Source organism: Halichoerus grypus, chromosome 15, assembly GCF_964656455.1.
Source record: "Halichoerus grypus chromosome 15, mHalGry1.hap1.1, whole genome shotgun sequence".
In the NCBI taxonomy this organism is placed as follows: domain Eukaryota; kingdom Metazoa; phylum Chordata; class Mammalia; order Carnivora; family Phocidae; genus Halichoerus; species Halichoerus grypus.
In genome coordinates, this window is record NC_135726.1 from 42,924,228 (window position 1) to 42,939,223 (window position 14,996).

At 58.5% G+C, this 14,996-nt stretch overlaps 1 protein-coding gene and 2 long non-coding RNA genes across 3 annotated transcripts; all 3 read right to left on the reverse strand.

Moving 5' to 3' along the window:
* Positions 1 to 2,274: 2,274 nt before the first annotated feature.
* Positions 2,275 to 5,774, reverse strand: LOC118552161 (uncharacterized). Its single transcript, XR_013444419.1, has 2 exons — positions 5,103 to 5,774; positions 2,275 to 2,833 (listed from the first exon to the last, which is right to left on the reverse strand). It is a non-coding gene; the product is annotated as an uncharacterized LOC118552161 (long non-coding RNA).
* Positions 5,775 to 7,245: 1,471 nt separating this feature from the next.
* On the reverse strand, positions 7,246 to 10,018 carry CEBPA (CCAAT enhancer binding protein alpha). The gene has a single exon (XM_036118417.2). The coding sequence runs from the start codon at positions 9,696 to 9,698 to the stop codon at positions 8,625 to 8,627; it is 1,074 nt and encodes a 357-aa protein (XP_035974310.1). The 5' UTR covers positions 9,699 to 10,018; the 3' UTR covers positions 7,246 to 8,624.
* A 1,391-nt stretch (positions 10,019 to 11,409) lies between these two features.
* Positions 11,410 to 14,733, reverse strand: LOC118552164 (uncharacterized). Its single transcript, XR_004925400.2, has 2 exons — positions 14,513 to 14,733; positions 11,410 to 11,569 (listed from the first exon to the last, which is right to left on the reverse strand). It is a non-coding gene; the product is annotated as an uncharacterized LOC118552164 (long non-coding RNA).
* Positions 14,734 to 14,996: the final 263 nt, after the last annotated feature.

The following is a 14,996-nucleotide window of genomic DNA, read 5'->3' on the forward strand; positions in this document are numbered from 1 at the left end:
TGGTCATGGGTCCTGAGACCCAGGGCTTCTCTCCGAGCCTGGGGTGCAGCCAGGGAGGTAGAAGACCCGGGCACGACGCTGCTCTCCTTTCTCGTTTGGTTCACACACACCCCGAGCAGCACTGCCCCACATAATTACATAAACTGCGCATCACTCAAGATGCTCATCGTGCTTCTGACACATTTCGGGCTGGGAGCCATCATCCCCACCTCCCCTGGGCTCAGGGGCCTGGCCCGTGACTCACAGGCCTCCACCTCTCCCAGGTGAGACCGCTCCTCAAATAGAGGTCCAGCTTTGGTGAACTTGGGAATTGCTCTTGGGAGGACCCTTCACCCCTCCTGGGCATCAACACTCCTCCAGCCCAAGGCTCCAAATCAGCTCCAGGTTCGAACGCACCCCGCACACCCCTGCACCCATGCCCGTGCCCACACGGCACCACTCTCCCCTGGGAGTCGCCCGCATCCCATGGCTGCCCTCCCTCCTGCTGAGGCCCTGCACCCAGCCCGGCCGACCGATGATTTAAGGCCTCCTGGCCTCTCTCCATACCTGCTGCCCTCCCTTGGTTCGGCCAGGGGCATCCAACTGCTGTCTTGTGCTTGAGCAGGGAGACGGGGGTGCCCGAGAGCTGCCTGCCTTCCTTGCCTGAGGAGTTTGCTCATTAACTTGAGTTACTCTCATGTTGGCCTTCCTGGCAGCGAGGGGAAAAGCAAGGCCGGTTTCCAGAGCTCTTTCCAGCTGGTGGCCCCAGCTCTAAGGAAGCGTGAGTGTGGCCCAGGCCTCCTCCCACCTGCTTCTGTGGCCCCTCCTCACCCTTCCGGGATCCCAATCAGGCCTCCCCACAGGGTGGAGGGCAGCCTCCCACCTCACTTCCTGGGCTCGAGCTAGCTCGGGCAAATGGGAACCAGCTGTTTGGCCAAGGGTTGAGATGACCCAGTGGGGAACGGAGGGTGGGCAAAGGGGCAGGGGGTGTCTCCCCCCATAGCACATCCTTCTGCTCTCCTGCCACCAGCAAGGGGACGCCAGGGCCACCACACTCACTGAGGTCCCAGCTTTCCAAATAGAATGGAGTTAACGGGAGGCCTGTAGGGTTGGCAGGTGGGGTGGGGGGTGGTCTTTCAGGATTTGGGGAGGCTGATGCCCCAGTGAGAACGCTCTCAATGACCAGAAGTCGTCACTGAGGATTCTGCCCTTGGATCAACAATCTTCTCCCATGACACCCTTGCTGGTCCCAGTGCTGTCCGTGAAGGAGAGTTTGACCACCGTGCTCAGGCTGCAGGGTCACCCGCAGGAGGGCTCTGCGCCGGGGAGAATCTCATTAAGCCTTCTAAGCAAATAAAAGGCATCCCTGGGGGAAAAAAAATCGAAGCAAGATCAAAATGACTTCAGGAACTTGGTTACTCCGGGTGCAAGGATTTTGCCCTAATTATTCCGACGACTGTCTCCTTCCACGGGGCTTTTTCAGGGACCAAGGTGTGCCTTCCCCAACGCCCCCTGCCTCCTGCCCTAACACACAGTAATCTCATTACCTTGAGCCAAGTGTCTCACAAGCTTTGCCTGTTTACCTTTCACAACAACTGGATGACTGAAGGGGGTGCTAGTTTTGCATACATTTTGCCTAAAAGGAGACCGAAGCTCTGAGAAATCAAGAGCCGCGGTGAGGGCCACACTGTGAGGAGCAGCCAAAGCCAGGACTCAGCTGGTGCCGGAGCTGCAGGGCCCTCCTCCCAGGACCCAACCTGATCATGGGATGGGAGAAAGAGGAAACTTCTAGAAACAAAGGGCTTTCCCCCAGAACCCGACTGTGCATTGGTCAGGCACGCACCAAGCCAGGACATCTGGGCTCCATGCATCTGCTCAGCGAGGACTGTTGGCCTACTATGTGCCAGGGTCCTGAAGGAGAGTGGCAGAGGCCCTCAGCCCACACTCACTGTTAGTGGCCCCAGGCCAGTGGCATCTGCCATATGCTGACTTAGACATACATTTAAGCATCGCCGACACCAGTGTCTTCAAATTGTTCTGGGATAAACCCTTTGTCCTGTGGACTTCCGGGTTAAGGCCAATTAAACTGCTGCCAGGTAGGGCTTATTCCCTATAAATCAGTGGGAATGTGGTCACACGAATTTTAAATATCAGATTAAAATCAAATTAGTGGGAAAATTTGGAACAAATTGCCTTCAAGTACAGTGAATGAGTCTATTTTTAAAATGTTGCCGCACCAGGCAAAATAGTGAAGCGAACACATTTCCTAACAGCGAGTAGACACCGTGATGGGAGTGATTTGTCATGCTTAGTCACTGTAATTGCTCTAGCAAAACTGAGGAATCAAATAAAACGTGTTTGCAAATTGTAAATCACTCCGGGAGGCTACTTCAGACGGGTCCAGACCTGACATCGAAGGTCACAGCACCTCTCTGGGGGCAGGCAGACACCTCGGATGCCACCTTGCTCTCCGGGCAGGGGTTATGCCACACGTCCAGTCGAGACCATTGCCCAATGGACCCGAGAGAAGGGCCGCCATAATCAGCCGAGTTTCCTCACCAGCACGGGGTCCTGGAGGGACCTCCGGTGGGGGGTGCTCCCTGAGGCCTCCGTGGCTGGGCAAGAAAGGGACAAAGGCTGCTCAGGGAGGAGAGGCTTTCTTTCTGGTGAGAGGCTGGCGGCTACTGGCCAAGGCGCAGAAATACCATCAGATGTAGAAGGCTTGGGACAGGCTGTGATGGTTTCCTTGAGGCCCTGTCTGGATCACTGGGTGACATGCCCTGGCCCTAGGCCACTGTGTTGGGCCACTGGTGATCCTGTCCTCGGTCACTCAGTATTGACTTTGCCAGTCATCCTGGAGTGGGGACAAGAGGAGAGATACAAAGAAACCATCTTTGAGGTTTAGACCTTCACAGCAGAAACGCCGTGATCCCAGCTGCCCATATGTCTGAGCAGCTTTGGCAAGCTTGGGGCATCCTGCACTGCCCGTCCCCAACGCTCTCTTCTCTTCCAGAAAGCCCACCTCCTCCTGTCCACCCTCCCTATGGAGCTGACCATCTCCTGGGGCCTGGCTAGCCCCTGCTTCTGGTGCTAAACTAATCACACGGAGGTGTTGAGGATTATCTAGAACCAGATAGATTACCTTTCTTAGGCCTTTCGTTGCTCCCATAATGGTGAACCCTGGTCCCTTGAGCCCCTCGGGAGGACCTCAGGCCAACCCAGTGGACCCTTGTGTGGAAAGGAGGGAATGAGGATGTTTCTTAAGCAAGGAGAGAGGGGAGTTGCAGAGAGAGCCATGCATTCAGACACATGTGTTGAAGGCCTGCCGTAGGCCAGACGCAGGCCAAATTCAGCAGGAAGCCAAGAAAGGCAGGATCCCAGGCAAGTTCATGTCATTTGGCTCCAGGAGTTCATGGTGACCTTGGGGAGAACAGTTTCCAGAGAGGGTGAGGGTGAAGGTGGAGGGTGGGGACAGGGAAGATGAAGGTCAGAAAGTGGCTCTCTGGGTACATAAAAAGCACAAAGGATGTTTAAAAAACACTTTCTATCCCAACTTGATCGCTATAAGAAAACTATGTATCTTTCAGCTGGCCTCAGGTGGGCCTCCAACCATGGTCTGAAGAATGGGGATAAGGAAGGGTCTAAAATAAAATAAAATAAAATAAAATAAATAAAGTAAAATAAAATAAAGTAAAATAAACAGGACTACTTCCATTCCCTAAAGAAAAATAAAAGGGTCCTACTTCTTGGCTCTGCCCAGAGAGGGCTTCAGAGCAATAGCAGATCCTTTTCCTGTAGTCTTTGTCCAGCCCCTGGGGGCCCCTGAGGGTAGCCAGGCAGTGTGAACCCCTGTGCCCTGCTCCCCTAGCAATCATGTCTGCTTCTGAGAGCCCAGCTGGTCTCCTTGCCCTGAGTGCCCACCCACTCTGCAGTCAAAGGGGGACCTCTAGGGTTCAGGCCCCATGGGGTGCCAACACCATCTTCTGCTGTTCCCCGGCAAGGGCGGTGGGCTTGGGCACGGCGAAGGAAGAGAAAGGGGATCTTTGGAAGCTATCGCGTGGGGAGTCCTGTTCCTAGTGGGTGGGGCCAGAAGGCTAGAAAAATAATAAATAAAAACAAAAGTGAAGGGAAGCAAAGCTCTTGGGTGCCAGAATGGGGCTGGCTGAGGCTGTGGCTGCATGAGTAATGGGTTCCACATTTGTCTGGCTCCATCTGCAGTGACCGGGATTCAGGATGCACAGCGGGCCTTGCAGGACGCTGGCGGGGAGAGCCCAGCTGTGGCCAGATCTAGGCATCCCCCTGAGATGGCCCCATCCCCGGCTGGCCACAGCGAGGCTGAAGCATTGGTGCGAGCTCACGCTCCTGCATCGCAGCTTCCCCCCCTGCCCCCGCCTGCAGCTCCTGGGTCCCTGCCGGCCTACACAGATTGTTCGCGTTATTAATGCCGTTTTCCCAGAGATTCCATCTGGCTTTTTAATTGCTCTGGGATGGGGCTAGGATGCTTTGATAGTGAATTGGTATCTTTCCTATGTCTCTGCTTACGTCAAATGCTCCATGCACAGAGAGGGGCTGGGGGAGGGGAGAAGTGGGGGGGGGCATCAAGAGAAGAGAGATAGTATCATCTTTCACAGAGACAAGAAAGATCTTTCAAAGGTGCTGGTGGTTTAATTCTATTTAAGGAAAAGACGAGAAAGGCCTTCCCCACCCGCCAGTATAGGAAATAAACAGATGGGACAGAGCCACCGTCCAGGCAAGGACCCTACCCTGTGTCTGCAGAAGGGCTGTGGGTGCCTGGAAGGACAGGCCTCACGGATGAGCAAGGTCAGGGTTTCTGCTCTCCCTTGATCGGCTTCCCTTTCTCTCCCCACTGCCCCCTCTCCTCCCATGAAATCAGCAGCTTCTGGAGGAGGCCTGGCAGGTTCCTGCCTGGGAAGGAGGGGGCGGGAGACCTGGGAGGGGCAGACACTCCTCACCAGTCCCAGTGGCTCATCACAGGTGTCAGGGCCAAACCCCATGTTCACAAATTCCCAGGAGATCCAGGAGATAAGGGTGACATCCGTGACGGTGCTAAACCATCAGGAGGCATCTGGCAGCAAAGGAGAACCTCCCTCTCTCCCTTTTACCTTTGCTTCTTCCCTGGAGGCTGGCTCCTCTGAGCAGCGCTGATCTCAGGGGCCACGAGGCTCAGGTGGCCCACCGAGGGGGCGAGGCCCCTGCTACCTCTCCTGAGAGAGTACGAGGCAGAGGCCATCCAGGCATGCTGGACTGGGTCCATGACCAGGTCTTGGATCAGACCGCTGCCTCCAGGAAGCCTTCCCTGGTGGCGTCTAGACACACTTTGAGCTTCCCTTTATTGCACTTGTCACCCTTAAAATACGTCTTGGGACCACAAGACTGCGAGCTACGGAGAGTAGGAGCCAAGTCTGTCTGTCTCCAGCTGAGTGACCCATCCTTGGCACAGGCCTTGGCACCCAGTAGACTTCCAATAAATACTTGGGGTGTGTTCAGTGCCAGGCTCTTGGAGTGGTTCTTCACAAAGGCTGCAGTCAGGAGGGGAACCATGGGGGCCCTGCAGGAAGCAGTGGGTGGCAAGGAGCAGCTCTTCCCCGGGGGCCCCTCTGGCCAGGCACAGAGCACATGCCGGGTAGGTTCGCCCCACACTGCCCCCTCCCCTTGGCCGATTGCTCTGTCCCCTGGGGGCCCCCGCTGGCCCCATACCTTCCCTAGGGTTGGCTTTGGTCGGATCTATCTTGTCCCCAACAAAGTCTGCCCTGGACCTCAGGGTCTACAGTAGGAGGGGTAAGCTGACAGCTTTGAAAGAGGAAACCTGGGAGATGAGGCAGTGGGAGGGGAGAGGGAGGAGGGCAGGCAGGAGGGGTGGCCCTCCCCTGCTCATCCTGGGATCTGTTCTGGGGGCAAAGGGGGAGGCTGAGGTTTGGCCCCCTCAAACAAGAAAAACTGGAATTAGCACTGAACTCAGAGAGGGTTTGCTGGGGCCTAGCAAGCCGTGGCCTGCCCTAGGCCTTAGGCAGGCGGTGGGGCTCTGCCTCTTTGGTTCCCAGGGCGGTGGGGCAGGCAGCCGCCTCCACACTGGGCTCGTGGCCTTTCCTCGGCCAAGAGCGGCCATGGGCAAGGAGGCGGCAAGACACAGGACAGAGAGGGCGGGGGCCGGGGCGGGAAGGGGGCAAGGTACCCCTGTTAACCACACGGGGCAGGTAAAACTAAAGTTTTCAGAGTCGAAAAGGAGTGTGTAATTTCTTGAAACTGTCCCAGCCCACATTGGCATACGTGGTAAGCTGCTCCAGTGAATCCTCCGGGGGTGAAAATAGAAGGTAAAGAGTGTCTGCCTTTTACCCTCAGCGAGAGTAAACTCTGAAAGCCCAGCCAGCCTCCTGTGCTACTTCCTGCCAGGCCTGGTTCTATCAGGCTGAGTGTGGGCCCCTCTGGCTGCCTATCACTGCTGCTGAGGGTTGCCGGGGTGCCTGTCCTCCTAGGGCAGTCGTCTGAGCGGGGACGTGGTCCAGGGTGGGCACAGTGGGGAGAGTGCGTCTTGGTGCTGGCTCCTTGCCGGGTGGTATGGGTCAAGGACCACATACTCAATGCGGGTCCCCTTCCGGGGGGTTGGCTGGGGCAGGGCAGGTACGGAAGGTGGGGCGGAGGGGTGCTCGGCCTTCAGGCTGCCCTTCGGGGCCCTGCTGGGGTAGGCTACAGCCACACAACCCAGAGCAAGTGGGGAGGGGCCGAGGGGCCTCCTGCTTGAGGCCTCTCCCTGCCCTCCCAGGGTCCTGCTGGTGGGGAAGGCAGGACGGGTATGAGCAAGGCTTCTGTAGAGCTAGAGCTGTGAGTGATCTAGAAGCAAACGTGGCCGAAGGGCCCCCGGAGCCTGGAGCCACCAGCCAGACCTGTTCAAGTCCCAGAGAGCCCGTGGCAAGGTCAGGCAGAGGGGTCCTTCTCTGAGTCCCTCTGCTCCTCTCAGGGGCCCAGGAGAGGCCACACCAAGGCCCTGTGAACCCCCCTCAAACTCGCCCCCCGGGAGACTCTCTCCTCAGGCTTTGGGCTTTCTCAGCTTGGAGCCTGCCCTCCTTCTGCCGTTTATTTGCCTTGGTTGGGAGAAGTCACCCCCTTAATGTAAAGAGGGGCTCAGGATGGGAGAGCTAATGAAAGTCAGGATCTCAGCCAGAGAATACGCAGTGATTATTTACAAATGTGACCTGGCCCACAGAAAACATTGGAAGTAGCTTTTCTGGTTTTAAAAAGACACCAAAATTTACTTTGATATGTTTATATTATAGATATAATACATAAAACATCTAGCATGAAACTCTACGTTCTCCCCAAAGGAGAGAACCAAGCTGTCCTTCCCTGCTCCCAGCCCCAGCGATCTATGCATGCTGGCTGGAGGCCGCCTCCCTTCCAGACCAGGAGCCAGGGCTTCTGGGGGGACAGGCCTGTTGGCGGCCTGGGCCGGAGGGCACCGAGGCCCACAGCCCCCCCACCCCCCAGGGAAAGAGGAAGCCCACCTCACCTCTTTGGTTCCCCTGGGAGCAAAAGCAATCCCCAAAAACCAAAAGGAAAGAGAGCCGCAGACCCTCCCTGCAGCTGCTGACAAAGAGTCTCATTTTGGCAAGTATCTGAGCAAAACCAAAACAAAACAAAAACCAAATAAAATGGTGGTTTAACATAGACGTGCGCATTCACATTGCACAAGGCACCGCTGGGACACAGAGAGGCCAGATACAAGTGTTGATATCGGCTGATAAAGCAAAATATTTGGAAAGCTTCTCATAACTTCGGTCCCTCTGGGATGGACAGATTGTGCTTCATGTTTGTATGGCAATGCTGGCAATACAGTACAAGGCTGATGGTCCCAGGGTCCCTTCACCCCCCCACCCCCACCCCGGACCAGAGCTCTAGGTGTCCCTGCGCCACCAGGCCGCCACTCCCATGAACACATGTCCGGAGAACTAACCCATGTCCTAGCTTTCTGGTCTGACTGGGGGCAGGGGGCTCCCACCGGTCACCCGGTGACCCCCATCTAAGTGCCTCCCTGTTGCAGGCTGGGAGATTAGAGGCAAGGAACTAGGGACCCTCCACCTTCGTGTAGAACTGGGGGAACAACCTTCCAAGTCCCTGTATTTCCTCCCTTCCAAGGACAGGCGCTGGAGGAGCGGCTAGGGCTGGCTTATCAGGATCTCTGCTCCCTGAACCTTCCTCCTGCCGTGGGCCTGCACATTGCCTTCTCTCCTGGGGGCCTGCAGCCTCAGAAATGAGGCAGGAACCCTCCAGATAAAATGACAAGGCACATATTTGCTCCCCCTACTCGGTAGGAATCGGAGCGGTGAGTTTGCGTTTCCAAGGCACAAGGTTATTCCTTAATACTAGAGTTGCCGGGGCTCCCGGCTCAGCCCCACGGCACTTCTCCTCTCCTGCAGGGAGAAACCATCGCCTGACCCCTCATCTTAGACGCACCGAATCCGGCGCGGAGGAAGGCAAGGGGCGCGCGCGGCAGGCCAGGCTTTCTGGCGGCACCGGAATCTCCTAGTCCCGGCTTGCGCCGCTGGGCCAGTCTTGAGATCCGGAGACCCGAAACCACTCCCTGGGTCGCAGCCGGCGGCCGGCCCAGGGCGGTCCCGCCGCCCCGCGCCTCACGCGCAGTTGCCCATGGCCTTGACCAGGGAGCTCTCGGGCAGCTGGCGGAAGATACCCCGCAGCGTGTCCAGTTCGCGGCTCAGCTGTTCCACCCGCTTGCGCAGGCGGTCATTGTCACTGGTCAGCTCCAGCACCTTCTGCTGTGTCTCCACGTTGCGCTGCTTGGCCTTGTCCCGGCTCTTGCGCACGGCGATGTTGTTGCGCTCGCGCCGCACCCGGTACTCGTTGCTGTTCTTGTCCACCGACTTCTTGACTTTGCCCGCGCCGCCGCCGCCGCCCGCGCGGAGGTCGGGGTGCGCAGCGGCTAGCCCCTTGAGCGCGCCGCCAGGGCCCGGCAAGCCAGCGGGGCCGAGAGCCGGCGCTGGGTGAGGGCTGGGCACGGGCGTGGGCGGCGGCGTGGGGTGGCCGGGCTGCAGGTGCATGGTGGTCTGGCCGCAGTGCGCGATCTGGAACTGCAGGTGCGGGGCGGCCAGGTGCGCGGGCGGCGGGTGCGGGTGCGGGTGCGGCGGGGGCGGCGGCGGCGGCGGCTGGTAGGGGAAGAGGCCGGCCAGCGCCAGCTGCTTCGCCTCGTCCTCCTCGCGCGGCTCCTGCTTGATCACCAGCGGCCGCAGCGCCGGCGCCCCGACGCGCTCGTACAGGGGCTCCAGCCTGCCGTCCAGGTAGCCGGCCGCCGCGCAGCCGTAGCCAGGAGGGGGCCCGTGCGCCCCTCCGGGCATCACGGCGCCGCCGGGGCCCCCGGGGGCGCCCGTGTAGTCAAAGTCGCCGCCGCCGGCTCCCGCGGGGGCCGCGGCCGCCTTGGCCTTCTCCTGCTGCCGGCTGTGCTGGAACAGGTCGGCCAGGAACTCGTCGTTGAAGGCGGCCGGGTCGATGTAGGCGCTGATGTCGATGGACGTCTCGTGTTCGCAGATGCCGCCCAGCGGCTCCGGGGCGGCAGGTGGGGCGGGGGGTTGCGCGGAGCCCGCGCCCCGGGGAAAGCCGAAGGCGGCGCTGCTGGGCGCGTGCGGGGGACTCTGGAGGTGGCTGCTCATCGGGGGCCGCGGCTCCGCCTCGTAGAAGTCGGCCGACTCCATGGGGGAGCTACAGTCCTCCCGGCATGGCGAGCCTCGGCGGCCTCCAGCCTGCGCGGGGTGCCAATGCTGCCACCGCCCACCCGGAGCCTCAACTCCCTCGCGCCCGCGCAGCTCCAGGTCGCGAATGGCCAGGCCCGCGCGGGCCCCGCATTTATACCGGGGGCGTCGCCCTTTAGAGTCCGACGGCGGAGCGGCGCCTCCTGGGTCTTAGCGCCTGCCTTCCGGAGGGGGTGGTGAGTGGGGCCGGAGCGCGGCGCGGGCCGGGAGAGGCCCCGGCGCAACGCCCACTAACCCCCTGCCCCGCCAGCCGGACCCGGACGCGCGCGCGATGCCCCACCCTGGGCCGAGCTGTCGCCCCCGCACACACGTGGTCGGTGACTGGGCCCCCTCCTCTAGCTTCCCCAAGGCACCCACTTCCAGCCAACGGTCGGGGAGTCCGGGAGCACCCAGACGCTGCGCGGGGCGGGGCGCGGCCGGGGGGGGGCGAGGTGGCGGGGGGCTGGTGGAGGGCCAGTCTTGGTCTCTGAGCTACTGCGGCGCGGACTCGCTTTAAAAGCTAGAACTAGTCCTGTTCGGGAGCCGCGTCTCTGCTAGGCGGTGGCGTGGAGAAGGGGCCGGAGCCGGGGGTGGGAGGCAGGGAACAGTTTGGGACGTGTGGCCCAGTGCACACAGCGGCACGGAGAGGCCGAGGGAAGCGTGCTGGAGCGCGGTGATTTTGCGTCTTTATCTCTGATCTCCAGGCGACCCCACCGATTCCTCGCAGAAGTACCTCTCCCCCGCTCCGCCTCTCACAGTCCTCTGGGGTCCCGCGGGCTCTGCACCGCCGGGCGCTAGGACCCTGCGAGGAGCGGAGGGAATGGGAGGCGGCTGCGGCCGGGGAGCTTGGAGCACCCGGCCGGTCCATCCGCTTGGGCTGGAAAACTTTTTCTTTTTGATTACTTCTCCTAGCCGTAGCGCTAGGGTTGCTAGGAGCGCGGGGCTGGCGCTGCCACCCGGCCCTGGGACGCCAATTCTTTCCTGCGGGACGGGCCCAGCTGGATGGATTCCAGGGCTGGGGTACTGGGGCGAGGTGGGGCGCATAGAGGGAGGGGGCGAACTTGACTCGGGACGGCGATCCCAAAGCGGGGTTGGCGGTCAACGGGACCAGGATCCACTGTCTCCCCCCACTCCCCGCCCATTCTGGTGGGAACGGGGGTGCCAAGGGAGCCGGGGCGTCCCAGAATCCGAGCACCTACTGGGAGAACCCTGCCGGATGGTTCGAAGGGCGCTTGGTTCCCGGGATCTTGGGGAACAAGGTGGCCAGGTCCGGGTGCCCCTTGGCCGCCGCCTCCGCATTCACTGCCGCCGGGGGAAGGGGTTTAAGGCAGCGCGTCTCCCCAGCCACGTGGCGCCTCGCGGTTCTATCCCAGGATCGCGGGTGGGGGCGGGGGGCCAGCTCCCGTAGGGCCTCCCGGGCCCGCAGGTCGCCCCCACCGCCCCTTACGACTTTGTGCGCTGAAGCCCGACACCGCCTGGGTGCCGGTGGGAGGTGTGCCTGCTTGAGAAAAGCCGGGCTGCGCAGGTCAAGACCCCCTCCCGGCCGGCGGCCTTCCCAAGCCTGGCAAGGCGCCAGAGCCCGCCCGGGAGCCCTCGAGGAGGCGCCCCGCAAAGGCACAGCCGGCCCCGGGAGGCCAGGCTTCCACTGTGGTCACTGCAAAGAAGCAACTTCGGCTGGGGAACACATACTGTGCTTTAATCAAGTTCCTATTCAAAATATTCTCAATGATTAATGGCCCAACTGCTGCTGCTGCTTCTTCTTCTTCTTCTTCTTCTTTTTTTTTTTTTTTTTTTTTGGTCCAGAGCTCATACGCGAGATATTTTAAGCTTTTGGCCTGGGAGTAAAAGTAAATATATTAAATAAATAACTTTTGTGCGCCCAGAGCCGCTCTCTGGGCCAGAGGCAGGACCCATTTCTGCACCATGCCCCCGTGGGGACCTGGAGGGAAACCCGTAAACGCTCAGTGGAATTTTCATTTTTTTCCTGCGATGCGAAAACTAACGGCCCCGTCGCAGGGTATTAAGAAAGCAGAGGCTCCTGAAGGTGTCCCGTGCCTGTATGCACACCTGGTCTGCCCCCCAGGGCTGCTGTTGCCAGGACAGGCAGCAAGAATGTCTCCTCTTAGGACAGGAGGACACTGCAGAGGCTCTGGGGCTGGGGAGGAATAAGGCCTCCGTAATAAGGGAGTGTGGTGGTGGGGGGGGTGTGGGCAGAGGCACCAAGTGAGGCCCACACCCAGCACCCCACGGGTCCTCCCACAGTGGAACCAGAATTCTCCACATGAGGCCTGCTCAGTGCCCCCAGATGAGTGAGAGGGGGCCCTGCCCTCTCAGAGCTCTGGGCACAGCTGGGGAGACGGACAGGTCAGCACACAAAGTCTGCTAGGAGACAGTGGCCTTCCCACAGAGGGGGTGACCCCAAAAGAGCAGGGGATGGGACGGGGCAGAGAGCACTTGGTCCTTTAGTTCAGGAGACACAAATGGGGATGAGAAATGGGGGTGCTCTAAGAAAGGGACACCCTCCCCTGGTGAATATGGGGCTCTGAGGGGAGGCAGCAACCACCTTTGTCTGGGGAGGTACCCTGGGCTAAATTGTGCCCCCCCCCCCAAATTCAGTCATACAGTATGACTGTATTCTGAGATGCGGTTTTTAGGAGGTCATAAGGTTGGGGTCCTAATCTGATAGGAGTCATGGCCTTATAAGAAGAGGAAAAGAAGGAGATATTTCTCTCTCTCTCTCTCTCTCTCTGTCCCCCACTGCCTCCCTTCCTCCCTCTGCCATGTGAGGGCAGGGAGAAGGCAGAGGGTGTAAGCCAGGAAGAGAGCTCCCACTAGAACCTGACCGTGCTGGCACCCTGATCCCAGACTTCTAGCCTCCAGAACCGTGAGAAAATTAATGTCTGTTGTTTAAGTCCCCCTGTCTGTGGTATTTGGTGATGGCAGCCTGAGCTAAGACAGGTGGGTTAGAGAGGGCTTCATGCAGGAGTAGACCTTTGAGCTGCACCTTGAAGGATGAGCAGGAATTTGCTGGAAGGATGGGCAGACAGAATGGCAGGTGCAAAGGTGGAGAGGCTGCGAGTGCATGGCATGTTCTGGTAACAAAGGACAAGATGTGTGGCGGGCTGGAGTGCAGGGATTGCTGGGGAGGGGCCTAGATAAGACTGGATCCACAGACAGGGCTGGGTTCACGGCCAAGGCCGCTCCTGGTAAGGACAGAACCTATCTCAAAGGCTTTTGCTGTCCAGCTCTTAGCAGGTGAACACTGTGATCCAGTTTGGGTTCCTGAAAGGCCACTGTGGTAGGGGCTGGAGAGAGGAGGGTGGACCACATGAAAAACAACGGAGACAGGAGCCCCCAGGGGAGGGTCGAGGACAGGGATGGATTTGAATGTCAAGACTTAGAATCTGGGTGGAGGCTGAAGGCCTGGCTTCTGGCTGGGAGTACCATCCCCCAACATATGTAACGCAGGGAACATAGAGGGTCTGCTCCAAAACCCCTCGGGGTCACAGGGTCTCATCACCTGCAGGACACCTGCCTGTCTGCTTTGTGGCTCTGGAGAAAGGGACAGTCGCCCAGGAACGGCCTCCAGGATCTACCTGCCATATTCTAGTTTTCCCTTTGAGGTCTAAGAGAACACGTGGGGATAGGAGGAAGCCAGTTGTGGTCTGCGGGACTGAGGTGTGGGAGCGTGCAGGAGCCTGGAGCAGGAGAGTCTTGGAGCTGTCCAAGCCCTGACTCAAGAACTGGCTGCCGCTCCGGGGTGAGACCCCAGGGCTGGCGGAGCCGCTTTGCACGGGAGGTGCCCACGGCTGGCAGGGGTTTGTGGCCTGATAGGACGGGTGCGCAGTCAGCGTTTGGCTGGAATCCCTCGGAAGGGAGATGGCTGCGTGGCTCATGCACAATGGAGACAGAGCCGCCCCTAAATCCTCTGACCACCTTTACTATTCTTTTTTGTCTTAATCGATGACACTTGGCAGCTCCTGAGGAGAGACCCGAGGGAGAACTCTCCAGTGTGCCTTGGCCTGGATATGCTCAGCAGGCAGGGCCGGGGGACAGGGACCCAGCCCAAATGGGACCGGCGGCAGGCTCGGCAGGCTCGCCTGGCCTGACTTCTGCCACCGCAGGGGCCAGAGGAGAGAAGAGGCATTCTCTGGCTCTGGCTCTCCTTTTTACAAAGGAGGAAATCAGCAGCAGAGGGGAAAATGCCTTTTCTGTAGGTGTGGATTGTGCTCCCAGCAGGTCAGAAGAGGAGGCTCTGCCCAGCTGGGGGAGGTAGGGCCAGGTGGGAAGAGAGGAGCCCTCCCTCCATGCATAGTGTGGTGCCGAGTTTTGGGCGCTCTGGGACGGAGCCCGAGTCCAGGGTCATTCACAGCGCTGAGCATTCTGAGAAGACAACCAGAGCCCTGGGAAGTTTTTGTTTGACTCCGAGTCAACCTTCCTAATGCAACACATGAAAAATAATTCATATGTAAGTGTGAAACTTAATCAAATTCTGAAGAGCAAGACTGGAACCAACCCTTCTGATTACTTTTATCGAAAGCTTTGTGCTCTGACTAGGGGCCATGAGTATCTCATACAATATGTCTAACACAGTGATTCAATGAAATAACCCCAAAGATCTTCCTAAAACGTAGACACGTGCAAAACAAAACCCGAGTAACTCTTTATGACAAATGCACGGGTTAATGAGTTTTACACTAAGTCGTTTTGTTTTAGATATTGGCAGGTACAGTGTATGAACTCAACGGACAGTCAACCAAGGGTCTAGTGTTTCTTACCAACAGCGTTTGGGCAACTTGGAGAAGGCATCTTTATCCCTCATTAGATTATACATCCTGTCCCAGCAGAAGGCCTAGTGATATGGGGGATCCTTCAGACCTGTTAAAACCCCTCCTTCATCATTGAGCTGGGTGGCCTTGGGCAAGTTGAATGTCTCTGAGCCTCCGTCTTCTTTTCTGTACACGGGGGACAATAATTCATTGTTGTGCATTTCTCAGCTTGTTCTAGGGCAAAGCACACAGAAGTCACACAAGGCAGAATTGACTATATCAGCATGAGCTAGAAATTATTGAGCTATTAGGAAATGTAACTGTATTATATGTACACCATATGAAATCATAACCATGAGGATTCAGATCCGTAAAAGATCCATACTGTCAGGTTTGGAGAACCAACTGGTTTCCAGTTTTTTCTTAATTTTCATCGACTGTGATATGTGTATGGGTTTTTTTTCCCCTTGTTTGTTTATCTCATTTGCTTGCC

Coding starts and splice junctions, on each gene's coding strand:
- CEBPA (XM_036118417.2), bottom strand. CDS start 9,698: ATGGAGTCGGCCGACTTCTACGAGGCGGAGCCGCGGCCCCCGATGAGC.